Source organism: Bombina bombina, chromosome 10 (genome assembly GCF_027579735.1).
Source record: "Bombina bombina isolate aBomBom1 chromosome 10, aBomBom1.pri, whole genome shotgun sequence".
In the NCBI taxonomy this organism is placed as follows: domain Eukaryota; kingdom Metazoa; phylum Chordata; class Amphibia; order Anura; family Bombinatoridae; genus Bombina; species Bombina bombina.
Genome location: NC_069508.1, coordinates 201083881 through 201111043, shown reverse-complemented (window position 1 = coordinate 201111043; position 27163 = coordinate 201083881). Strand labels below are relative to the sequence as shown.

Genomic DNA, 27163 nt, shown 5'->3' with positions numbered 1-27163 from the left:
TGGAGGATCACTTCTGCCACTCCGGATATCCTCTTCAGTTCCATCGGTGGCTCGGCTGAGTGAAGACGACTAAAGGTAGGATGATCTTCAGGGGATTAGTGTTAGGTTATTTTAAGGGGGGTTTGTGTTAGATTAGGGGTATGTGGGTGGTGGGTTTTAATGTTGGGGGGGCTGTATTTTTCTTTTACAGGCAAAAGAGCTGAATTCTTAGGAGCATGCCCCACAAAAGGCCCTTTTAAGGGCTAGTAAGGTAAAAGAGCTTTGAACTTTTTTAATGTAGAATAGGGTAGGGAATTTTTTTATTTTGGGGGGGGTTTGTTATTTTATTAGGGAGCTTAGATTAGGTGTAATTAGCTTAAAATTGTAATATTTTTTAAATGTTTGTAACCTATTTTTTATTTTTTGTAACTTAGCTTTTTTATTTTTTGTACTTTAGTTAGTTTATGTAATTGTATTTAATTGTAGTTATTTGTATTTAATTTATTTAATTTATTTAATTATAGTGTAGTGTTAGGGTTAATTGTAACTTAGGTTAGTTTTTATTTTACAGGTAAATTTCTCTTTATTTTAGCTAGGTAGCTATTAAATAGTTAATAACTATTTAATAGCTATTGTACCTAGTTAAAATAAATTGAAAGTTACCTGTAAAATAAAAATAAATCCTAAGATAGCTACAATATAATTATTATTTATATTGTAGCTATATTAGGGTTTATTTTATAGGTAAGTATTTAGTTTTAAATAGGGTTAATTTAGTTCATAATAGAAATATTATTTAGATTTATTTAATTAATATTTAAGTTAGGGGGTGTTAGGGTTAGTGTTAGACTTAGGTTTAGGGGTTAATACATATATTATAGTTGCGGCGGGGTCAGGGAGCGGCGGTTTAGGGGTTAAACTATTTATTTAGTTGCGGCGAGGTGCGGGATCAGCAGGATAGGGGTTAATAACTTTATTATAGAGGGCGACGGTATAGGGGGGGCAGGATAGGGGTTACTAGGTATAATGTAGGTTGCGGCGGTGTCCGGAAATGGCGGTTTAGGGGTTAATACATTTATAAGAGTTGTGGCGGGGTCTAGGAGCGGCGGGTTAGGGGTTAATACATTTATAAGAGTTGCGGCGGGGTCTAGGAGCGGCGGTTTAGGGGTTAATACATTTATAAGAGTTGCGGCGGGGTCTAGGAGCGGCGGTTTAGGGGTTACTAACTTTATTGAGTTGCGGGGGGCTCCGGGAGCGCCCGTATAGGGGGTAGAACAGTGTAGTTTAGTGTGGGTGCTTAGTGACAGGCTAGCAAGAAAGCTGTAAAAAAGCCGAAGAGCAGCGAGATCGGATGAGTGATAACTCTCACAGTCCGCTGCTCATCGCCCCGTACTTGGTGCGTGGCTTTTTGACAGCTTTTTTGATAACTTAGGCGAATTTTTGCAGGTCCGCGGCGGCGATGTGAGGCGAGCTTAGGCGGGCATATTGGGCCGGCGAAGGCAGGAAAAGTAGACACGTTGATAACTACCCCCCATTATATATAGTATAGATAGATGATAGATAGATAGATAGATAGATAGATAGATGTTGTATTATGTAAATAGTGTTTTCTGCCATGATCCAGACACATACACACTACCTACCTAGCTCTTTAACAAAGAATTCCATAAGAACAAAAAAATCTGATAAAAGTAGAAAATTGGAAACTTTTTTTTTTTAAGTATGTAATGAAAGAAGAAAATTGTGTTTCATTTCCCTTTAAATGAACAACATTTATTATTTTCTTTCTTGCATCTAAAAAAAGACATTTCTTTGTAGTGTGTAAAGTGGATGTTCCTATACTGAGAAGAATTATTTTTTTTTGCTGGGGTGTGAGATCCTTTTCAGTACCAGCCACAATGCAAAAGAGACATTATATACCATATACAGTGATCTAAAAAAGCCTACAATTGGGCTGTGCAAATGGAAACTATAGTGAGATAATGATGTAGCTGGCATGAGTATAATTACTATAGTAGGGATATACACACACATATATATACATACTGAGTACTTATCAGTAGCTAAGCATGGGGGCATAATCCTGAGTACACAGACCATGGTGAGCAATACAGTTTAAATACATAATATATGGCCATGTCTGCACCAGAAGCTTTTAGTAATAAATCTCTTCACACATTAAGCCAGGATGCTGGAATGAACTGATTTATTCCATCTTAGTAATGGAAAGAGCAAATGGACTTAAACAATTGATATCCACCTTTCAAGTAAATGTACTCTCTGAAGCACTGTTAATTATATGGCATTAATGTGAAACTGTCAGGGTTTGGATTGGTTCGTTACCAGTTGACCTTACCCTGTCTGCACCTTGTTGCCATGCAATTCCTGATGTTTATAAAGAAAAGCGTCTCCAACTCATCAAAGCCAAAAAACAACGTAACTCGTAGTTGACCTTCATTAGGTTGACATGATCAAAACCAAATGCAGTTGCCAAACTGGAAAACATTTAAAACTTTAAACAAAATGATGACAATAATAGTTTTTTTAATCTAAAGGTCTATCACCAAAGATACTTATGTGTAGTGTGATAGGAGCGCCTAAAGGTGGATTCCTGCTACTAAAAAAGTTCTTCCCTCAAAGACACCAAAGATACCTCATTTTAACACTTTTGTCTCGGCTTTCAACACTTTTCTGTTAATTCTTTTATTACAAATGTAATTTATTTGTTTGCATGTTTTAGTATTCAGCTGTTTTCCAAAGGAAGATAGGGTTCTATAAGAGAATAATCATTTAAGATTTACCAAAGGTGTATTTTGGCCCAGGCCTACTTTGCCTGTGCCTAGGGCAGCATTCCCACTCCTGTGCTGTCCAAATCTTTAATTTATTAATGTTATCACATATTAATGATCATTTACTGTTTAGCGAAGGTTTACAGTGATGACCCAGGGTGGGCAATTGTGGTGATCCCTCGCTTTCCTACCACCACTGTTCCTAGGCCCACTCTAGCTCCACTCAACCACCCCCATTATATACCCCGTCCCACCAGTGGCCCAGTCCGACCCACAGCTCTACCATCCCTGCCCATCTGGAAGTGCACTTTCTGTAGATGCGACTGAGGTTCCCTGGCTTCTGGTTGGAAGGAATATATGAGGTAAATATTAGATAAATAAGTGGATGGGGTTTAATGTTTTTTATTATAGCACTTTTGCTTGCATATATTTATATGTTTAACCCCTGTAGAGAAACTGGAGACTATTTTTCTTAAATAATGGTACACTATCCCACTGCACACAGTTCAGGACTTCTATGACAACATTCTAAGAAAGGATGAAGATAGTTTGTAGGCAAAGGCCGATCCTAGTCCTTAATAGGCCCTTACTAAGAGATAAATTACAAGTGGAGCACAAGTTTATTGCGCACCTGCAAATGGACAAATTTGCCAGTTTCCGGGCCTCACAATAAATAACCAGCCATTACAAGTGGCTGGTTATTGCTACCGCAAGCTCACATTAGCGCTCAAAAAATTAACTAGCGGGGGGCGGAGCTAAGCCATGCTGGGACATGGCAGCATTTCTTTAGTGCTCCGTAGCTGCCGCTGTTAATAGGTGAGAGGAACACCTAAAATCTACAACCTGGGACTCTAATACATTTTCACTAGGCACAGCATCAATTTTCAGAGAGGAGAAACTTCCGTGAAAATCTGTAGACTTAATGCTCTGGGTCTAACTGAAAACACAGGCGCCACCTTCCCCATAGGAATCAATGGGGCTTTGTTACGGAGCTTTACGCTCCTTTATTGCAGGTGTTAGGCTTTTTTTAGCCGGCTCTCCCCATTGATGTCTATGGGGAAATCATGCACGAGCATGTAAAACCAGCTCAAAGCAGCATTGGTATTTGTGTGCAGTATGGAGCTCAACGCTGCCATATTGCCTGCTAACGCTGGGTTTTTCAAACCTGTAATAGCAGCGCTATTAAAGGTGAGCGGTTCTCATAACGCAAAACTCGTAATCTGGCCGATTGTTCATAATATAAAATCCTTTTCTTCCATCCTAGAGATAAACTATAAAATCCTACATTGTTGGTACTTGACCCCTAAAATACTTCAAACTATTCCCCAAAACTAAGAACCGTTGCTGGCATTGTGGTCATGTAGGTAGTAATATCGGTCATATGTGGTGGTGGTGCTCCCAAATAAATTCATTATGGAGAGACATAATTAAAGAAATAGAAGACATCTTTCAAATATTCCTTCCGCTGGACCCTTTGATGTGGCTGCTTAATAGATCTACTAAGTTACCCCAGAAACACTTTAGACCTCTATTAAAAATTATGACAAATAGTGTGAAAGTTCTTATTGCACAAAATTGGAGATCCACTGAAGTGCCCTCTTTAAAGCTTTGGTGTAGCAAAGTAACAAACCTGATTGAACTAGAGGAATATAGCTCTTATAAATCAGGAAATAGAGACCAATTTATCGAGCTACAATGTACATGGGATCAATACTTAAAGGGACATGAAAACCACATTTTTTCTTTCATGATTTAGAAAGAGAATGCAATTTTAAACATCTTTCTAATTTACTTCTATTATCTCATTTGTTTTATTATCGTAATATTCTTTGCTGAAAAGCATATCTAGATATGCTCAGTAGCTGCTGATTGGTTGCTGCACATAGAAGCCTCGTCTTATTGGCTCACCCATGTGCATTGCTTTTTCTTCAACTAAGGATATCTAATAAATGAAGCAAAATAAATAATAGAAGTAAATTGTAATGTTGTTTAAATTTGTATTCTCTATCTGAATCATGAAAGAAAGAATTTGGGTTTAGTGGCCCTTTAAAAACAGTACTATCCACTTCCCCTCATGACCAATGAATCAATTGTGGGGTTTTTTTTTTTTTTCGTTTTTTTTCTCTTTTAGCTACTCAAGACAATTATATCTCCTTTCAGGTACATCAGTTGTATAACTTTTTGAATGACTTATGTTATCTGTTTTATTGACAGCTTTAACCTTATGTGCTACTGACGGCTCAGAGACGTTTCTAGCACTCAACTACCTTTTTTGCAATCTGGGGACCCCAATCCGCTCCTACCCCGGCGATCAAGCCTGCACAGTGACAGGCATCTCCGGGGCTTCCCGTTACGTGCAGTGACGTTACCCACAATGACGTGATGACGTCAGCGCGCAACTTTATTTAAAATTGTCAATACAAAGTATAGGGAAAGGGGGCATGCTGCTTAGAAACCTGTATCTCACTGATCTAAGCAGCTACAGACCCCCAAGACCCACCATTGGACAGGTAATCGCCTAACCTTTCCAATAGTATAAGTCTTGGGGATCTGGGGGGGGGAATAAAAAAGTAAAAAAAAATTTTTTTTTTGAAAATAGTAAAAAACATAAAAATATTAAATTCAGCTTAGCACTCAAAAGGGTTAAGGCACCAATGTTAATGTTAGATTTATTTCTGCAAAATTGTAAAAACAAGAATCCAAGATATATTTATATATATATATGTTTTATTTCTTTTGTCACATATTTGTTTATTATATGTGCTGATTACAACATGTAATGGGATTTTGCTTTGTACTCATGTACTCCCCTTTTTCTTTCCTGGATTCTTAATAAAAAGAAATTGGAAAAAGAAAAAAAAAAATTAACCAGCAGAGGTTAAACCTCTTATTAGTTGTTTTTTTTTTTAAAAAAGTGCCCCAATTGTACCCCCCCCCACAAAAAAAAAAAAATGTGTAGTGCCTTTTGGCAATAAAATAAATAAAAAAGTTGGCGGCTGTGGGTGCCTTTACATATCGGTCTATGGGGAACTGTGTGTTCCCTGTAAATAAATATTTGTATATGAATATATTTAGGGTGAACATATTGCCGCTTTAAAAAGGGACACATGAAAAATACATATGTCAGGGTTCTTATAATGGAACATTATTCAAAACATTTCTTTAATCAGCCCTGACATATATATTTTTCATATGTGTCCCTTTTTAAAGCGACAATATGGTCACAATACTTATATTCATATACATACATATTTAAATTTGCTGCCCAACGCTCCGTGACTTACCCCCTTTTCTGGGCTAGTAGTTCTCATGCGGTGTTTTACAGCATGAGAACGAGGCTCCCATTGGAGCCTATGGAAGGGCCACTTCACAATTCACATACCAGAGCACAATTGAGTGCAGTAGTATTACGAGTGAAGCGCAATTTTACGCTGCACTAATAATCTGGCCTTAAATTGTTAAAGGGATTTGAAATTCAAAATTACATTTTTATAGAGTACGAATAGAGGATGCAATTTTAAGATACTTCAATTTACTTCTATTATCAAATTTACTTTGTTCTTTTGGTATTCTTGGTAGTATGCTAAGGAGTAGCAACGCACTACTGGTAGTTAGCGGCTTATTCGTTTCTACACACATATGTGTAAGTGGTTCACTGGGTGTGTTCAGCTAGCTCCCATCAGTGCATTGTTATTTTGGAGACTGACTTTGACTATGTGTTTAACACCTTGGCATAGGTAAAATACGTAGGTATATACAAGCAACAGTGCAATCATATAGGGCCAGATTACAAGTTTATTTTCAACTTGTAATATGAGCGCAACTTAACATGGGCGCAATATTTTAATATCGCTCACGCGAACGTTAGTGCGCCACTTGTAATTTAGCTCTTATTGTTTCAGTTAGAACATTTTCTTTTTACACTTTTAAGTTTTACCGTTATTTTGTCCACCCACTGTATATAGAACATTTTAAAGAATATGTTTTTTTGAAAACGTTCAGGAGTTTATGCTGGGAATAATGATCAAACGTTTTATTTGCAACACATCTAGCTGAGGGCTGTAACAAGCCAGGTATCTGTATGCTCTTGAAAATAATTACAGCTTACTGCTCCTGCTCTATAGGATAACAATAAATTAATCATAATGTACAATTAATTCTTCATGAATCAGATGTGAGTTGGGTTTAGACCTAAAGAGTTTGAAACGTTGGCCCTGATTTATCTAAGGTCCCGGCTGCAGGCTCTAATGACTGCTGCTTCTTAACTCAATTTGTCACCTTTTATGCGGCGTATCTCAATCCCCCAGACTTTTCTGATTGGGGAGATTAACAACCCCTGCTCACACGCGATTGGCTCCACACAAATTTGTTAATTTTAAATTCAGAGTAAGTGCTATGGTATTGTCTTTTTATTATGCACTTTTTGATAATGAATTTCTACTGTGTTTAAGGGCCCTTTAATGAACCTAAAATATTATATCACAAAGTAGAGATTACAATATTCTTAAATTGTTCAGTGAAGCTTCAGGATTTTTTTGTGTTAGAAACATGGGAGTTGTAGAGAGTTTGGGACTTCCAATGTTGTGCTATTAGGGAACTTGTAGAGTTTAAAGAGAGCTGAATAAGCTTAAGACGTAATAAGCAAGGACATTTCATCAGTGAATGTAATAAAGCTATAGTGGGCCTGATAATATACTGATGTATTTTTATTTTGGAGCAGCTCCACCAGACCACCACTTGTGGATCATTGCTCCTCTATCTCCACTTCCCTGCCAGAAAGCATTTGAGGAATTAGGAAAAATGCTATTAATGCACAATGGGGTGAGATACTATCAGGTTATAAGGTCGTAGTTCATTTCTAAAAGTTTGGTAGAGGAAAAAGATTTCCAAGAGCTCTCAAAAATTCAGTACCACTAAGGTCTCTCCCTAGCTGTCTGTGACGTTTTTCTGTATATATAGGTGAAACAAAAGCTAAACAAAGAGGTACATTAAACTCACTCAAAATGTCCCCTAATGTATTTGTAAATAGCAGTCCACATATAAAATCAGTTCATGCGTTAGTGATGATACCCAAGTGTCCACTTTTTAATCAGAGGAATGTATCCTCACAAAGCTATCTCAATCAATAAGATGTTGAATGATTGGTTGTTCCAAGTAAAGAATGTCCCTATGCAGTTCACTGACATTCAACCTCTGATGAAGCTCAGGTGTGACTGCGCAAAAAAATGTTAGGTGTTTTTATCTGTGACCCTTATTTGATTGTTTGCATAGACCAATAAACTTGGACATTCATTGAGCACTTTACAAGCTTGGAGTAGTTTTCTTTTTTCTTTATATAGGAATTGCCCGTTTAGTGTAATTTAAAATGATTTTTTTGGACCCACAATGTCTGCTGCATAGTAGATTAGATTAAGCACATCTGTTCAAAAGGAGTGGGGGGTCTGGTCAGCAAGTCATGGAAAGGGGAAGTGGCCAAGAAGTGTATCAGTTGTTATGTTTGAGCCAACTAAACACCCACAAGTTCCTCTTGTAGTTCTTGCCTAGTCTTTATCTTGCCATTATTAAGCAACTTGACTATTGGAATAGTATTTCTACTATTCTGAATGTTGAGCTAACACTTCTATCCCTCCCAATAATTCTGCATTAGGTGAAATGGGTGAGAGAGGAAACCTCAATGTGGAGTTTTTGTGGTAAAGCTGTAATAAATTATCTCAAATATTAAATATGTGTTGGTAGAGGGGGAAACACTGTATGCATGCTGGCCTACTTTTTTTACTTTGCCGTCACTTTCCTATGCCAGTCAAGTATTCTCTGTAAACACGTATCTTTGTAATATAGGTCTAGTTTGAGAAGGCTTAGCCCTCCCTCTCTCAGAGAGTGAACTCTGTCCCACCATGAGAATGGGTGGGCTTTTCAGACATTAAGAGCTTGCCTAATACCCTCTGTTAGTTGTGTATTATTCATCTGATGAAGTATTTTGAAGTTCAATGTTAAGTAAATACCCAAGTATTTAAGTACTTTTTCTTGTGGTTTATATGGACAGGTAACTAAAAGTGATCTAAAAAAGCATGTAAAGAAAAGGTATCATTAAGGATTTCTGATTTTTGATAGTTTATTAGGAAGTTTGAAAATCTCCCGAATCAATTGAAATCTTTCACTGCTTCAAATAGTGAAGTTTTGGGGAAAGTTAAACTTAACAGCACATCGTTGGTGTATAATGAGATTTTATACTCCCTTGGGCCAATAGTTACTACTGAGATGTGCAGATTCTGTCTTATTTTGGATACCAGTACCTCAATGCGTATTATGAGTAATAAAGTGGAGAGGGAGCAGCCCTGTCTTGTGCCGTTTTAGATGTTTAAGCTATCTGATCGAATGCCATAGGCATGAACTCTCGCTATTGGATTCTGATATAAGCTTTTAATGCTGTGGAGTATGGCATTCCCAATACCTACCTTTCTAACTGTAGCTTTCAAGAAGTTCCTTTAAGCTATCAAATGCCTTTTCTGCATCAGTTGAAATGAGAGCTAAATCTAATTTGGAGTATTTGGCATAATCTATCAGCTGTAGGGCCCTGATGGTGTTGTCTCTGGCTTCTGTACCTGGTACAAAACCCACTTGGTGAACATGGATCATTTGTGGTAATAATAGATTGAAATGATTGACTCATGTAAATAAGGGCCTATAATTGCCCAAGCTTTGGATTGATTTCCCGGGCTTGGGTATAATTGATATGTGTGCTTCTAGACAAGGTGTAGGGGGAAATCGATTATGGTCAATTTGCTGAAAAAGTATAAGTAAGTGGGGGGTAAGGATATCCCTGAACAATTTGTAATATTTGATTGAATATCCATCAGGGCCTGGGCTTTTTCCAATGGGTAAATCATCAATTGGTTTAATTATTTCTAGTAGGGTGATGGTGTCTTTCAATGTCTCCATACCTTGAGTTTGTAGTTTAGGCATATTTTCTGCAGGTAATCATCTAAGTCCTGTAAGTATTCCGCTCTATCTTGGGAGTGTAAGTTATAAAGATTTTCTTAGAAATCTTAAAGAGCTTTGGTGATCAACGTTTTAAGGCTCTAGCCAATAACGTGCAAACTTTTTTAACGCGGTAAAAGTATGCTTTTTTTAAAGATATCATTTCCTTTTTGGTATTCTTGTTGAAGGTGTAGTTTGAGGGCTTCCCTTGACTTAGTCAAAAGATATATTAAATGTTTTCTTTGGGGAGTCCGTTTATGATTTTCCTATTTTCCGACTTTTTCAATTCTTTTTAACAACACATTTATTTATGAAATAACCGACAAATTGCCCTAAACTTAACATGAGTCAATCAAAAACGTTAATAATTATTTACAATTTTTTCAGCCATTTTTGACTCTTCAAATTCAACACCTAAGAGTGGTTGGAAATCTTTGGACGCATATTACCCACTACTACCTGTTTAAATCACTTAAATTTAAAAAGTGTTAATCTAAAATGTAGTACAAACAAGAACACACACTACATGTTTTCTAAAATTTTCCTCAGGATTCAGCTGCTAAGGAGTTAACTTTGTGTAGCTTGAACTCAAAACAGTTATTTGTTTTCAAGAAGAATTGTGTTTGTATTTTCTTTGAAGTACCAGAAGCCCCCTAAATAGCCCACCAAATGTTATTGTGTATGCATTGAGTCATAAAACCACTCGAGCTCTTAGTCCCAGAGATACACAGGATAAAGTTTATGGCTTAAGCTGTCAATAGAATGCCTGATGCAAAACAGGCCCTTCATTACAAAAACTGACCAGGTCACTGACAGGACATTGGTATATTATGTACATATGTGGGTTAAAACTGTTATAACCTTAAAGGAAGGTATATATGACAACCTATGGCATATTTGATATCAAACCGATTCTCCCAATAAAACTAAAAGGTTCTAGATATGTAAATATAGAAATTTCTTACCTAGCAGGAATTATAATGGATTGTATAATTTCAGGCAAGAAATTAGTCTATTGAAGGTCATAAAGACAGGGGGGTTTCTTAGCCCGCGCAGGAGGGTGTGGTTAGGCAACCTGATCTCTGAAAAAATAGGTTTAAGAATCTTATTTCTTAACAATAAGATGTTCATTCTTACAAGGGGAGCTGCTGTACAGAAGTAAGGAGCCATCATTTTCATGCCACCCCCGGGCACAGAGCTTGAAACTAGGAAAGTATTCAATTCTGTTTTTATCCTTTTTATTTTAAAACACTGTTTTCTTGTGTAATTTTATTTGTAACTACTTTTTATTAATAATGCGTTGTGCATAATATTTTTGGCATAATAAATAATTCCTTTATTAAGTTTGGCCTTTGTCTAATAATTGAACCACGTTACTGAAAGAGACTGGAATATTAGAACTGTATAATTTAGGTTATTTTTTGCTAAATTGTATTTCTAGAGTTAATGTGTAAAGTCTGGGTTTTTCCTTAGGATTTTCCCTTTAATAAATTTTAAGTGATGGCAGTATTGGAGCTATAGGATTGATAGTTTATTGTGGGTGGCATTAAAAGGGAGTTTTGGGCATTTCTCTTACGTCTAGTACAGATTAAGGGAGTGCGGTAAACTCTTGCACCCACTAAACTGAATCACAAGCTTGCCTGGTGTGGCTAGATTGTGACCTATTGGTGGCAGAGAGGGGTGCTGATAACCCTTTCTGTGCCAAATAAGTGACTGGTGCAGGGTTGGATAACCTTGGTTCATCACAAATTGGTGGGCAGCGGTGTAGATAAAAAAAAATTATTATTAGATTTTAGTGCTTGTGGATTTGCTAGTGTGAAAATCCGGTACTAAAAGAAATTGTTTCTTACAATTTCCAAAGGCTAAAACTCAGTGCATTATATAGTCACACATTGCAAACAGTCCCCTTCCCTATTCTCTTTTTTTCTTTTCTATTTTATTTTTGCTATGGAGGCATACGAGCAGCGAGGCACTTATACTCCTATGCCAGGAGCGGGATATTCCAATACATTCAAAGAACAAAGATTTACTAATACAAGCTCTTGTTGAATATGATAACAGCCAAATCACACCAGTTGAAGTCTCAGGAGAGATGTCTGCAGCTGTGGGCGGTGATTCATCAGGATCTGGGGATCCATTGGACTGTTATTTGCAAACTGTTCTTAAACATATGGGCTCAGTGGATGCAAGTTTGCGCATGGAACTGATTACTAAGTTTTATGAAAGACAGGCTGCTGAACGACAGGCGGAGAGAGAGTATCAGCTACAGCTTGCACAGTTGGAGAGAGGGACGGTCTCCCCTGTTGTTAGTGAACCTAGAGACCCACCTGCTCCCAGAGTGCGTGCAGAGAATTTTCCCACCCTGGAGAAAGATGGAGATGTGGATGTATTCCTGCGTAGCTTTGAGAAAGTTTGCAGACAGTTCCAGTTGCCAAGGGAGCAGTGGGCCATGTACCTTACCCCTGGCTTGAAAGGTCCTGCACTGGAGGCGTTTGCTGAACTACCCCCAGAGTTTGATCAGGACTATGATTCCATTAAAGCTGCACTGCAGAGGAGATACAATCTTACTCCTGAGGTGTACAGAAAGAAATTCCGTTCTCTGCAGAAAGGTTTGTCAGAGAGCTATATTATAGCTGTTGGGAACTTGATGACAGCCTTTAAACAGTGGGTCAGAGGATTAAAAGTTGCCACTATGGAGGAGCTTGAAGATTTGATGGTGAAGGAGCAATTTATGCAGCTGTGCCCAGCCGGAGTTCAAGAATGGGTGTTGGATCGGAAGCCCATAACAGCATTGGAAGCTGGTGAGCTGGCTGATTTTTACACAGCCAACAGGTTACCAGGGAATGGGAGAAAAACCTTTTCTAAGGGGGGATCCACCTGGAATGGAGCTGCTGCACAACCCCCCTTCACAAAACCTGCTGTGCCTTTATCTAGTGTGTCTGCTCCCTCTGGGAAAGGAGGGGTGGGTGCTGCATCTGGGCAGGGAGATACTCGCAAGTGTTTTACTTGTCAAAAAATGGGTCAAATCAGCACTAACTGCCCAGAGAGGAAGAAACCTTCAGCATCAGCAGGAGGAGGCCGCTCCTCAGGATTATCATCTTCTGTTTTGTTTGTAACCCGGCCAGAGGAAAGTACCAATGAGAACTTACAACCTGTGACTGTTGGAGATAAGGTAACATTGGGGCTACGGGACACGGGTGCAGAAGTGACTATTGTACGTCCAGAGCTAGTTAGCTCGGAGGACATTATCCCTGGAAAACTCTAGCAGTAAAAGGGATTGGGGGAGTACAGCCTGCAGTGCCTATGGCACGAGTATATCTAGATTGGGGAGCAGGAAGAGGGTTAAGAGATGTGGGAGTGTCAGATAATATTCCTACAAATGTATTGCTTGGTACTGATTTGGGTAGATTATTGTCACAGTATATACCTGATCATGATGCCTGTGACCTAGGTAAACAAGATAGGGGCCCAAATGTACAAAAGACCATGTGTAACTATGCCCAGATATGTGCTGTAGGGGAGGGGGGCCGTGTATGTGTGTAACGCAGCCTTTACCTGAACCAGACATGTCTGTAGTGCCCTGTGAACATGTGGAAGGATGCACTGACAGGGAGAGAGAGAGCTGAATGAGAATGACAGTTTGTTGGTGTGTGAACCAATTGTCCCTCAGTACCTGAAGTGTGTGAAAGTAGTGCCAGAGGGAGGAGGGCCCCTCTGTATCAGTGGTGACCCGACAGCAGTCTGCCCAGATTAAGGAGCAGGGGATGCTTCAGCCTGAGGACCCAGGGGAGACCACTGATATGGAAGATGGGGGGCCTCAAACAGCACAGTCACTAATAATTGGTCAGAGTCAGGATTTTCAGCAGGCCCAGGGGACCGATCCCACACTAGAGAAGATAAGGGACCTAGCTAGGCAGCTGCCTGCTGACTCTGACAAAGAGAGAGTGTACTGGGATAAAGGGAGGTTGTACCGGGAGTCCATTCCAGTGGAGGGACAGGATCCCTGGCTAGCTGAGAGACAGTTAGTGGTACCTAAACGGTTTAGAGCACAACTGTTGGGAGTGGCCCATGAAATTCCTATGGCAGGACATCTAGGGGTACAGAGAACCAAAGCCCGGTTGTCCCATCACTTTTATTGGCCGGGGATGGGTACTGATGTTGCTAATTATTGTCGCTCCTGTCCTGCATGTCAGAAAGTGGGGAAACCTGGAGAGGTGGGATGTGCCTCTTTAATTCCCCTCCCCATAGGGACTGAGCCCTTTGAGAGGGTGGCTGTGGATATAGTAGGGCCCCTAGCTATCCCAAGCAGTTCAGGGAAAAGATTCATTCTGACGGTAGTGGATTATGCGACCCGCTACCCAGAGGCTGTGGCCATGTCATCTATCAGGGCTGATAAAGTGGCTGATGCTTTATTGGGTATCTTTGCAAGGGTAGGTTTCCCTAAGGAAATGCTAACTGACCAGGGCACGCAATTTATGTCTGGCCTGATGCAGAGTCTATGTAAAAAGGTGCAGGTAGAACACCTAGTGACTAGCCCATACCATCCCCAGACCAATGGCTTGTGTGAAAGGTTTAATGGAACCCTGAAGCAGATGCTTTAAACCTTTGTGGAGTCACAGGGAAAGGACTGGGAGCGTTACCTGCCACACCTCCTATTTGCTTATAGAGAGGTGCCCCAGGAATCCACTGGTTTCTCCCCCTTTGAACTCCTATATGGACGCAGAGTGCGTGGCCCCCTTGATCTGATCAGTGAGGGATGGGAAGGGAAATTGGGTGCTCAAGAGACCTCAGTAGTAGACTATGTGATAAGGTTCAGGGACAGAATGCATAGCCTAGTGGGGGAAGTACAGGAAAACCTAAAGGCTGCCCAGTCTAAGCAGAAGCAGTGGTATGACCGGAATGCCAGAGAGAGAGTGTATGACGTGGGACAGAAAGTGCTTGTTTTAATACCCATGAGACAGAACAAACTACAGGGTGCCTGGGAGGGTCCATTTACTATCCTAAAGAGGATGAATGATGTGAACTATGTGGTGTCTCTGGATGAGGAGGGTAAAAGGCAAAAAATCTATCATATAAATATGATAAAAGCTTATTATGACAGAGAACCCACCATGTTAACTGTGTGTAGTTTGCCTGGAGAAGAGCATGAGACTGACCCTCTTGTTGATTTACTGGCCCCCACCAGGAAAAACAACACCCTAGAAGCTGCCCAGATTAGTGCCCACTTAACTGGGGATCAGCGGCATCAGCTGTCTGAGGTGCTTAGGCCTTACTACAGCGTGTTCACAGGAAAGCCTGGCAGGACACACCTAGTTACACATCATGTAGATACTGGGAATCACCATCCCCTCAAACAGCTTACAGAGTATCCTTGCAGGTCAGTGCTGACATAAAAAGGGAGATAGAGGAGATGCTAGAGCTTGGAGCGATTTGTAGGTCTCACAGCCCCTGGGCCTCCCCAGTGGTACTAGTCCCCAAAAAGGACAAAACCACTAGGTTCTGTGTAGATTACAGAAAGCTAAACTTGGTGACTGAATATGATGCTTATCCTATGCCTCGCATAGATGAGCTACTGGACAGGCTAGCAGGGGCCAAGTTTCTGAGTATCATGGATCTCAGCAGGGGATACTGGCAGATCCCTATGACCCCAGAAGCACAAGAGAGATCTGCCTTTATCACTCCTTTTGGGTTATATGAATTCCAAGTGATGCCCCTTGGGATGAAAAATGCCCCTGCCACATTCCAGTGGCTAGTTAACCACTTATTGGAGGGGTTAGAGGAGCAAGCTGTTTCATACCTGGATGATATTGCAGTGTTCAGTGATACCTGGGAGGAACATCCCACACATTTAGCCAGTGTCTTGGACCGAATAGCCACTGCTGGGCTAACTATAAATCCAGATAAGTGTCAGCTGGGCATGGGGGAGGTCCAGTACTTGGGTCACCTGGTGGGAGGAGGGGTACTGTGCCCAGAGCCAAGTAAAACTGAAGCCATAATGGCCTGGCCCACCCCTAAGACAAAGAAACAGGTTATGTCCTTCCTGGGTACCGCAGGGTACTATAGAAAGTTTGTGCCACACTATAGTACCATAGCCAAACCCCTAACAGACCTTACAAAGAAAAGCCTACCTCTAACAGTCAAATGGACCCCTGAGTGTTACAGGGCTTTTAATTTATTGAAAATTGCCCTTACGGACTCCCCTGTACTACAGGCCCCTGATTTCCACAGGAGATTCATAGTGCAAACGGATGCTTCTAACTATGGGCTAGGGGCTGTGCTGAGTCAGGTGGATAAGAAAGGTGAGGAGCACCCCATTGTGTACCTCAGCAGGAAATTACTCCCGCGAGAAGTGGCATATGCCACTGTGGAAAAAGAGTGCCTTGCTATAGTTTGGGCCTTGCAAAAGCTACAGCCTTATCTGTATGGACGCCAGTTTACAGTGATAACTGACCACAACCCTTTACACTGGTTACATAGGGTAGCTGGCTCAAATGGTAAACTCCTTAGGTGGAGCCTAGCTCTACAACAACATGAGTTTACCATACAACATAAAAAGGGCAGTATGCATGGTAATGCTGATGGTCTGTCACGCCAGGAGGAGTGTCCCCTTTGATACGCATCGGGAGTGGCTTGTAACCACCCCCTTTTGCGTCTCTTATTGGGGGAGGTGTCACGAATATCTCAGGATTCAGCTGCTAAGGAGTTAACTTTCTGTAGCTTGAACTCAAAACAGTTATTTGTTTTCAAGAAGAATTGTGTTTGTATTTTCTTTGAAGTGCCAGAAGCCCTCTAAATAGCCCACCAAATGTTATTGTGTATGCATTGAGTCATAAAACCACTCAAGCTCTTAGTCCCAGAGATACACAGGATAAAGTTTATGGCTTAAGCTGTCAATAGAATGCCTGATGCAAAACAGGCCCTTCATTACAAAAACTGACCAGGTCACTGACAGGACATTGGTATATTATGTACATATGTGGGTTAAAACTGTTATAACCTTAAAGGAAGGTATATATGACAACCTATGGCATATTTGATATCAAACCGATTCTCCCAATAAAACTAAAATGTTCTAGATATGTAAATATAGAAATTTCTTACCTAGCAGGAATTATAATGGATTGTATAATTTCAGGCAAGAAATTAGTCTATTGAAGGTCATAAAGACAGGGGGTTTCTTAGCCCGCCCAGGAGGGTGTGGTTAGGCAACCTGATCTCTGAAAAAATAGGTTTAAGAATCTTATTTCTTAACAATAAGATGTTCATTCTTACAAGGGGAGCTGCTGTACAGAAGTAAGGAGCCATCATTTTCATGCCACCCCCGGGCACAGAGCTTGAAACTAGGAAAGTATTCAATTCTGTTTTTCTCCTTTTTATTTTAAAACACTGTTTGCGTGTGTAATTTTATTTGTAACAACTTTTTATTAATAATGCATTGTGCATAATATTTTTGGCATAAAAAACAATTCCTTTATTAAGTTTTGCCTTTGTCTAATAATTGAACCACGTTACTGAAAGAGACTGGAATATTAGAACTGTATAATTTAGGTTATTTTCTGCTAAATTGTATTTCTAGAGTTAATGTGTAAAGTCTGGGGTTTTCCTTAGGATTTTCCCTTTAATAAATTTTAAGTTATGGCAGTATTGGAGCTATAGGATTGATAATTTATTGTGGGTGGCATTAACAGGGAGTTTTGGGCATTTCTCTTACGTCTAGTACAGATTAAGGGAGTGCGGTTAACTCTTGTACCCACTAAACTGAATTACAAGCTTGCCTGGTGTGGCTAGATTGTGACCTATTGGTGGCCGAGAGGGGTGCTGATAACCCTTTCTGTGCCAAATAAGTGACTGGCGCAGGGTTGGATAACCTTGGTTCGTCACAGTGGGTACCATGTCCCTCCCTCACCCCTCCTCCACTGGGCGGGTCCAGCTGCCTCCCTCCTTCCCTCCCACTGCTCCGACTCAGCACAAACAATGATCATTTCAGTAAGTGACACAGTGTCACTCTCTGTAACAATTGTCAGCTCCCTTACCATATAAAAGCAGATGCCGTCTGCCCCCTCGTGTGACTCCCACTGACTAAGCTGACAGTGGGGACGTAGGTACTGCTTTAACACAGTACACTAGGCAAAGTACTGTGCGACGTAGTACCTACTTCCAAATAGCCCAAGGGGATAAAGGGACACTAAATACATTTAATACCCCACACTTATTCATGAGTGCTGCTATTATAGAACCTAGGTTACACTGTAGGTATCTGAAGGAGAGTTGCTGCACCTGTGCAAACACGTCAGTACTGGAATGCAATTAAAGGCAAATTTCAACATGGTGGCACCCATAACTAGAGGGAGAAATTCAATCATGTTTCTTAAAGGGACAGTCAAGTTAAAAAATTTTTTTAATGATTTAAATAGGGCATGCAATTTTAAACAACTTTCCAATTTACTTTCATTACCAATTTTGCTTTGTTCTCTTGGTATTCTTAGTTGAAAGCTAAACATAGGAGATTCATATGCTAATTTCTTAGACTTGAAGGCTGCCTCTAATCTGAAAGCATTTTGACAGTTTTTCACCACTAGAGGGCGTTAGTTCATGTGTTTCATATAGATAATATTGAGCTCAGGCACATGAAGCTCCTAGGAGTCAGCACTGATTGGTTAAAAATGCAAGTCTGTCAAAAGAATCGAAATAAGGGGGCAGTTTGCAGAGGCATAGATACAGGGTAATCAAAGAGGTAAAAAGTAGATTATTATAACTGCGTTGGTTATGCAAAACTGGGGAATGGGTAATAAAGGGATTATATATTTTTTTAAACAACAAACATGCTGGTGTTTACTGTCCCTTTAATCAAACATCACATAAGAATAAGTTGTTTTATTTTTTATAATAGTATTAAAACTCACTTCCTTTAGCCAAAGGAGTTTTGGAGGTTGCATTTCAACAGACATTGTCCCACCAACATATCTCAGCACTTTATGCTTTGTAGAATTAATACGATCGGATTGACTTCCAGCACGATGATCCATCCACATTATAATATTTCTATTATGGTCACCTTAAAATAAAATAGGAAAGCTTGCTTATTTCAAATCAGCATTATGTTTGGTGTTGCATATTTTAGAGAACCTCTTCAGCCCTTTACATTTGCAACACAATTCATTTAATGGGGCTTTAAACCCTTTTTATTGTATTATTAAATTATTATTATAAATAGTATTAATGAGGGCCATCAGTCATTCTATAGTAAAATCAGGTTGTTTTTTTAGCTAACATTTGGTAGATTAGCTCAGACTGGAAATCACTATAAATCCTAAAAAGTTAATGAGCTCAGTAATTTTTGAGTTATTCAAATCTGTAAAATCAAGTTTACCATTTTCATATAGGATTATTTTTTTACACCAAGCTATAACCACTGCACTATTGTTAAACATGTCATGGAAACAAATCTCTTTTGCTTAAGGGTAGGTGCAAAGTGAGATGTCCTAAAGTCTATGGTCGGAGGAGAAGATGACATCTACAAAGAGGCATAGGTCAGAAGTGAGAGTGAAGAAGATGGCTAGAGGAGTATTTAGAGAGGGTCTGAGAGGTGCACTGGGGGCAATGTTCTAGAAAATGTTGGTGGTTAATTTATACTAGTGGAATTACTAGCATAAAAGAGAATCAGAAGGGACTGTAGGAGATGTAGATGCCTGATTGGAGTCATGTAACATTGATTAAAGTGAGCATAACCTGTTGCTAGGTAGAACAATCAGAAATACATTGTTTTAGATTAGAAGTGATATGATAAGTGAGTATCAAATTATTAGATGTATCTTGAGTGTAAAATTGATTCATTTTGCCAATGTTCTATAAATGGAGGTGGCAGGGACAGCAATTACTTCATAACTGTGTATTTTAGATGGGATTGTGAGAGTGGTATTGTCAACAGTGGGGGAATTTCCAAAAATGTTTGATTTTGGGGAGGTGGGAGGCCATACAACATAAGTTGTTAGTAAAAGTGGCTGTACTATGATTTAGAAGAAAAGGACACTATGGGTATTAACTGCATGCCGGTGGTACTGGTATCTAAACAGAATTATGACTATCCCAAGTAAAGAATTATAACTTGAGAAGCATGGGGGCTCTTGGACCTTATGGTACTGTAACAGAAAGTAGAAGAGGTGGTGTAGTGGTACCATGCAAGGGTAATGTTTAATGAGGTTAGAAAGATGATTCAATCAGACTTACTGTCTCTCTATCATTATCTGAATAGTATACTAGCTCAAGTTACTCTACAAGATCTATGACATCAAGTTAGAAAGCCATAATATTGGTTTTGTTTCACCATTTGAATAGTTTATAGGTAAAAGGAAGTGGACATTTTGGGTTTTAGGACTGGGAAAGGCACTAATTTACCCTGGACTGGGGAGGGATGATTATTCAATATAAATGGAGAACTTGTGATTTAAAGAAATACATTTTTTTCATTCTCTACAAACCTTTATATACCAGTATCCTACAAGATAACCATACCTTCCAAATTCACAGCCAGTGGTTGAAACTGTTTATCCAAGACCACAAGAGAGCAAGTAGCATCAAAACCAATTCCTTTTATACGTCCATTTATTGCAGCCTGTGCAACTCGCTGTGAAAATCAACCAATAATTTAATTTAATATTGCACAAATCCAAACAATATATTCCACTTTCTGCATTATACTGTGTATATTCAATTGCAATTGGGTTAGTCATGAATGAATGTAGAAAAAAGTAATTATTCAGTATCTAATCATATAGTTTTTGTATATTATGGTTCATATATAATATGGAATTTCTAGATACTATGTATCTAAGCATTTTTCACAAACAGAGCAACACCAGAACAAGGATCATAATCTCATGTTGGAGGATAGCAGATTTTAGAATAATTTGCATAAACCCTTCTTTACAAAAAGGATGACTGATTCTTGGAATGGGCATACACATAAATACCAATGATACACACTGTAACTTAATCAAAGATTGCCTGTAATAATGCTATTGTAAGGATTAATAAAGTTTTTACTTCAAATGAAAGTATAAACAGAGTTGATAAGACTTCTCATAATTACCTGATGTCAAATTAATTGTATTTATGTTAAAAAGTTGAAGAAATCCCCTTGACTACTTGACCCTCAATACATTAGAACATAACTTGCCTTTGTAAAAACTTTGGCCTAGATTTGGAGTTTGGCGGTAGATGGGTTGTTAACGCTACGCAGGCTTTTTTTCTGGCCGCACCATAAAATTAACTCTGGTATCGAGAGTCCAAAAAAATGCTGCGTTAGGCTCCAAAAAAGGAGCGTAGAGCATTTTTACCGCAAATGCAACTCTCGATACCAGAGTTGCTTACGGACGCGGCCAGCCTCAAAAACGTGCTCGTGCACGATTCTCCCATAGGAAACAATGGGGCTGTTTGAGCTGAAAAAAAACACCTGCAAAAAAGCAGCGTTCAGCTCCTAACGCAGCCCCATTGTTTCCTATGGGGAAACACTTCCTAAGTCTGCATCTAACACCCTAACATGTACCCCGAGTCTAAACACCCCTAACCTTACAATAATTAACCCCTAATCTGCCGACCCCGCTATCGCTGACCCCTGCATTATATTATTAACCCCTAATCTTCCGCTCCGTAAACCGCCGCAATTTACATTATCCCTATGTACCCCTAATCTGCTGCCCCTAACACCGCCGACCCCTATATTATATTTATTAACCCCTAACCTGCCCCCCACAACGTCGCCGCCAGCTACTTACAATAATTAACCCCTAATCTGCCGACCGCAAAGCGCCGCCACCTACGTTATCCTTATGTACCCCTAATCTGCTGCCCCTAACACCGCCGACCCCTATATTATATTTATTAACCCCTAATCTGCCCCCCTCAACGTCGCCGACACCTGCCTACACTTATTAACCCCTAATCTGCCGAGCGGACCTGAGCGCTACTATAATAAAGTTATTAACCCCTAATCCGCCTCACTAACCCTATCATAAATAGTATTAACCCCTAATCTGCCCTCCCTAACATCGCCGACACCTAACTTCAATTATTAACCCCTAATCTGACGACCGGAGCTCACCGCTACTATAATAAATGGATTAACCCCTAAAGCTAAGTCTAACCATAACACTAACACCCCCCTAACTTAAATATAATTTACATCTAACGAAATTAATTAACTCTTATTAAATAAATTATTCCTATTTAAAGATAAATACTTACCTGTAAAATAAATCCTAATATAGCTACAATATAAATTATAATTATAATGTAGCTATTTTAGGATTAATATTTATTTTACAGGCAACTTTGTAATTATTTTAACCAGGTACAATCGCTATTAAATAGTTAAGAACTATTTAATAGTTACCTAGTTAAAATAATAACAAAATTACCTGTAAAATAAATCCTAACCTAAGTTATAATTAAACCTAACACTACCCTATCAATAAATTAATTAAATAAAATACCTACAATTACCTACAATAAAACCTAACACTACACTATCAATAAATAAATTAAATACAATTCCTACAAATAACTACAATTACATAAACTAACTAAAGTACAAAAAATAAAAAAGAACTAAGTTACAAAAAATAAAAAAATATTTACAAACATAAGAAAAATATTACAACAATTTTAAACTAATTACACCTACTCTAAGCCCCCTAATAAAATAACAAAGACCCCCAAAATAAAAAAATGCCCTACCCTATTCTAAATTAATAGAGTTAAAAGCTCTTTTACCTTACCAGCCCTGAACAGGGCCCTTTGCGGGGCATGCCCCAAGAAAATCAGCTCTTTTGCCTGTAAAAAAAAACATACAATACCCCCCCCAACATTACAACCCACCACCCACATACCCCTAATCTAACCCAAACCCCCCTTAAATAAACCTAACACTAAGCCCCTGAAGATCTTCCTACCTTGTCTTCACCATCCAGGTTCACCGATCCGTCCTGGCATCCGGTGCTGAAGAGGTCCAGAAGAGGCTCCAAAGTCTTCCTCCTATCTGGCAAGAAGAGGACATCCGGACCGGCAAACATCTTCATCCAAGCGGCATCTTCGATCTTCTTCCATCTGGTGCGGAGCGGGTCCATGTTGAAGCAGCCGACGCGGATCCATCCTCTTCTTTCTGCGTCTCCCGACGAATGACGGTTCCTTTAAGGGACGTCATCCAAGATGGCGTCCCTCGAATTCCGATTGGCTCATAGGATTCTATCAGCCAATCGGAATTAAGGTAGGAATATTCTGATTGGCTGATGGAATCAGCCAATCAGAATCAAGTTCAATCCGATTGGCTGATCCAATCAGCCAATCAGATTGAGCTTGCATTCTATTGGCTGATCGGAACAGCCAATAGAATGCAAGCTCAATCTGATTGGCTGATTGGAACAGCCAATCGGATTGAACTTGATTCTGATTGGCTGATTCCATCAGCCAATCAGAATATTCCTACCTTAATTCCGATTGGCTGATAGAATCCTATCAGCCAATCGGAATTCGAGGGACGCCATCTTGGATGACGTCCCTTAAAGGAACCGTCATTCGTCGGGAGACGCAGAAAGAAGAGGATGGATCCGCATCGGCTGCTTCAACATGGACCCGCTCCGCACCGGATGGAAGAAGATCGAAGATGCCGCTTGGATGAAGATGTTTGCCGGTCCGGATGTCCTCTTCTTGCCGGATAGGAGGAAGACTTTGGAGCCTCTTCTGGACCTCTTCAGCACCGGATGCCAGGACGGATCGTGAACCTGGATGGTGAAGACAAGGTAGGAAGATCTTCAGGGGCTTAGTGTTAGGTTTATTTAAGGGGGGTTTATTGTATGTTTTTTTTTACAGGCAAAAGAGCTGATTTTCTTGGGGCATGCCCCGCAAAGGGCCCTGTTCAGGGCTGGTAAGGTAAAAGAGCTTTTAACTCTATTAATTTAGAATAGGGTAGGGCATTTTTTTTATTTTGGGGGTCTTTGTTATTTTATTAGGGGGCTTAGAGTAGGTGTAATTAGTTTAAAATTGTTGTAATATTTTTCTTATGTTTGTAAATATTTTTTTATTTTTTGTAACTTAGTTCTTTTTTATTTTTTGTACTTTAGTTAGTTTATGTAATTGTAGTTATTTGTAGGAATTGTATTTAATTTATTTATTGATAGTGTAGTGTTAGGTTTTATTGTAGGTAATTGTAGGTATTTTATTTAATTAATTTATTGATAGGGTAGTGTTAGGTTTAATTATAACTTAGGTTAGGATTTATTTTACAGGTAATTTTGTTATTATTTTAACTAGGTAACTATTAAATAGTTCTTAACTATTTAATAGCTATTGTACCTGGTTAAAATAATTACAAAGTTGCCTGTAAAATAAATATTAATCCTAAAATAGCTACAATATAATTATAATTTATATTGTAGCTATATTAGGATTTATTTTACAGGTAAGTATTTATCTTTAAATAGGAATAATTTATTTAATAAGAGTTAATTAATTTCGTTAGATGTAAATTATATTTAAGTTAGGGGGGTGTTAGTGTTATGGTTAGACTTAGCTTTAGGGGTTAATCCATTTATTATAGTAGCGGTGAGCTCCGGTCGTCAGATTAGGGGTTAATAATTGAAGTTAGGTGTCGGCGATGTTAGGGAGGGCAGATTAGGGGTTAATACTATTTATGATAGGGTTAGTGAGGCGGATTAGGGGTTAATAACTTTATTATAGTAGCGCTCAGGTCCGCTCGGCAGATTAGGGGTTAATAAGTGTAGGCAGGTGTCGGCGACGTTGAGGGGGGCAGATTAGGGGTTAATAAATATAATATAGGGGTCGGCGGTGTTAGGGGCAGCAGATTAGGGGTACATAAGGATAACGTAGGTGGCGGCGCTTTGCGGTCGGCAGATTAGGGGTTAATTATTGTAAGTAGCTGGCGGCGACGTTGTGGGGGGCAGGTTAGGGGTTAATAAATATAATACAGGGGTCGGCGGGGTTAGGGGCAGCAGATTAGGGGTACATAAGTATAACGTAGGTGGCGGTCGGCAGATTAGGGGTTAAAAAAATTTAATCGAGTTGCGGCGATGTGGGGGGACCTCAGTTTAGGGGTACATAGGTAGTTTATGGGTGTTAGTGTACTTTAGGGTACAGTAGTTAAGAGGTTTATGAACCGGCGTTAGCCCAGAAAGCTCTTAACTCCTGCTTTTTTTCTGCGGCTGGAGTTTTGTCGTTAGAGCTCTAACGCTCACTTCAGAAACGACTCTAAATACCGGAGTTAGGAAGATCCCATTGAAAAGATAGGATACGCAATTGACGTAAGGGGATCTGCGGTATGGAAAAGTCGCGGCTGAAAAGTGAGCGTTAGACCCTATTTTGAGTGACTCCAAATACCGGCGGTAGCCTAAAACCAGCGTTAGGAGCCTCTAACGCTGGTTTTCACGGCTAACGCCAAACTCTAAATCTAGGCCCATGTGTTTTGAGGCTCTTGCAGCTGTTTTAAAAGGTCAAAGGCACATTAAATACTTAAAGGGACATTAAACCCAAAATAAAATCTTTCATAATTCAGATAGAGCATGCCATTTTAAACAACCATTATCTAATCCCACATCTATAAGCTTGTAAGAAGCACATGAAACTTTTAGATAATCATTATTTGTTAGCAGTTAAACATGGCTGCCAAGCCCCACCCACAGCTCTCTTACTGTCCAGTTTTCTGTTTTCTTGTATGACAGTTTAGCAGTGCACGTTTATTTTTTTCAGTTAGCTAATTTAAATTGCACATGCATAAATCAGCGTTTGCAAGTAGGAAAACGTATTCACAAGTCGATCGGGATTGGAAAAACGTAACATACCAAAATATACATGGAATAGGTTGACGGAGCTTGGCGACCATTTCGGCTACTAACAAATGAGGAATATTTAAATGTTTCATGTACTTCTTACAAGTTTATATATCTCGGACCATTTGCAGGATGCTTTTTTGTTATGTAACAATAAGAAATCAAAATTATATGTTGGCTCTTGACTGTCCCTTTAAATTACAGGAAAAGGGGACAAAATAAATAATATAAGTATATTGCAATGTTGGTTTACTGCATATATATTTAACATTCTTTTAGAATCCCAATTTGTTTAATGTTTCTTTAAGGCACCTGAATTATTTATTAAATACCACAGGTTTAACTATATTTTGCTTTAGTAAAAACACAAAAAAATATAAAAATTAGGCCTTTCACCGGTGTTTCAATTAGTGCGCTCACTGAACTCATATTACTGCGCTCACTGCACTCATATTACTGCGCTCAAATTACTGTTTTTAAAACTAAACCCCTTTTGAGACTTGAAGTAAATGATTATCCCTTGCTAGTTAGCATAAAAACGCACAAAAATGCTGAAGAAACAAACAAAAGTTTACTGATGAAAAAAGGTTTTGTGGCAGAATTTTGCTATGCAAAGCCCCCCCCCCCCCCCATAGAAGTATAAAAAAACAACTTTAGACTTGTAATATGAGTAAAATAAGAAGCAGTACAGAGTTTCTAGCAATGCTAACATTTCTGTTTCGTGAAGTATAATAAAAAAAAACTTGCAATGTACTTTTATTTTTTATTTTCCTATTTTCCTGTCACATTTAAATAGTAATTTTTCAACTTTCCCAGGGAACCTGGGGGGAATTCTGTGGAGTGCAGAACCCTAACAGTGATATGTTTGTTTATAACAGCCTGTAATTGGTACAAATATACAAAACTCGTTATTCAGATGTTCATTTGTCTATATTAGTGTTGAAGTGCAACACACAACACACATCTGGATTTGGCCTGATTTTTCTGTGCTGCACTTTAACACTAATATATTTGGCACAACACAAACTGCCAAATGCTTCTACCCGCGGCAATATTTGGAATTAGTTTGACAAATAAATATCCAAATAAAAAGTTTTGCACATACCTACAATTTGGCTTCAGAAAATCAAAGTGGTGTGTCCTGGGCCAGCAAAAGTTCTGCATTTTTAAGTTATACATTTTTAAGAGAATAAGGCACATAAATAAATAAATTAATGAATTACTTAACTAATTCAAATAATGTGAAAAAAAAAACATGCCAAAAATACACCGGAAATCTGTTGGATTGGGGACTAAAACAAAGCAAAAAAATGATTGGGAATTCTTTCATTGTGTAAGTTTTTTTTTTTAAAAAATGAGAATCATGCAAAACTTTGTTTAAAATAGTTTGTAAATTTTTTAATGGACTAGTGCACCTGCACCCCCCCCCCCCCAGTAATAATTAATAGGTTAACTGATGCTCAGCTGTTAAAGGAGACCAAAGGGATTGTGTTACTGAGAAGTTCAATAAATTCAAGAAAGTTAAAATGACTACGTGAAAGTCCAATAATTCTTGTAGGGACCTTGTAATGTAAGTGT

General features: G+C 39.0%; 1 protein-coding gene across 1 annotated transcript in view; it reads right to left on the bottom strand.

Annotated features, from left to right (window-relative positions):
- Positions 1-27163, bottom strand: part of FGGY (FGGY carbohydrate kinase domain containing) — a 665661-nt gene that overhangs the window by 555922 nt on the left and 82576 nt on the right. The window contains exons 3-4 of the mRNA XM_053693628.1: positions 20259-20370; positions 18650-18801 (exon numbers count right to left, since the gene is read on the bottom strand). Coding sequence (XP_053549603.1) covers positions 18650-18801; positions 20259-20370 — 264 coding nt within the window. The remainder of the gene's footprint in view (positions 1-18649; positions 18802-20258; positions 20371-27163) is intronic.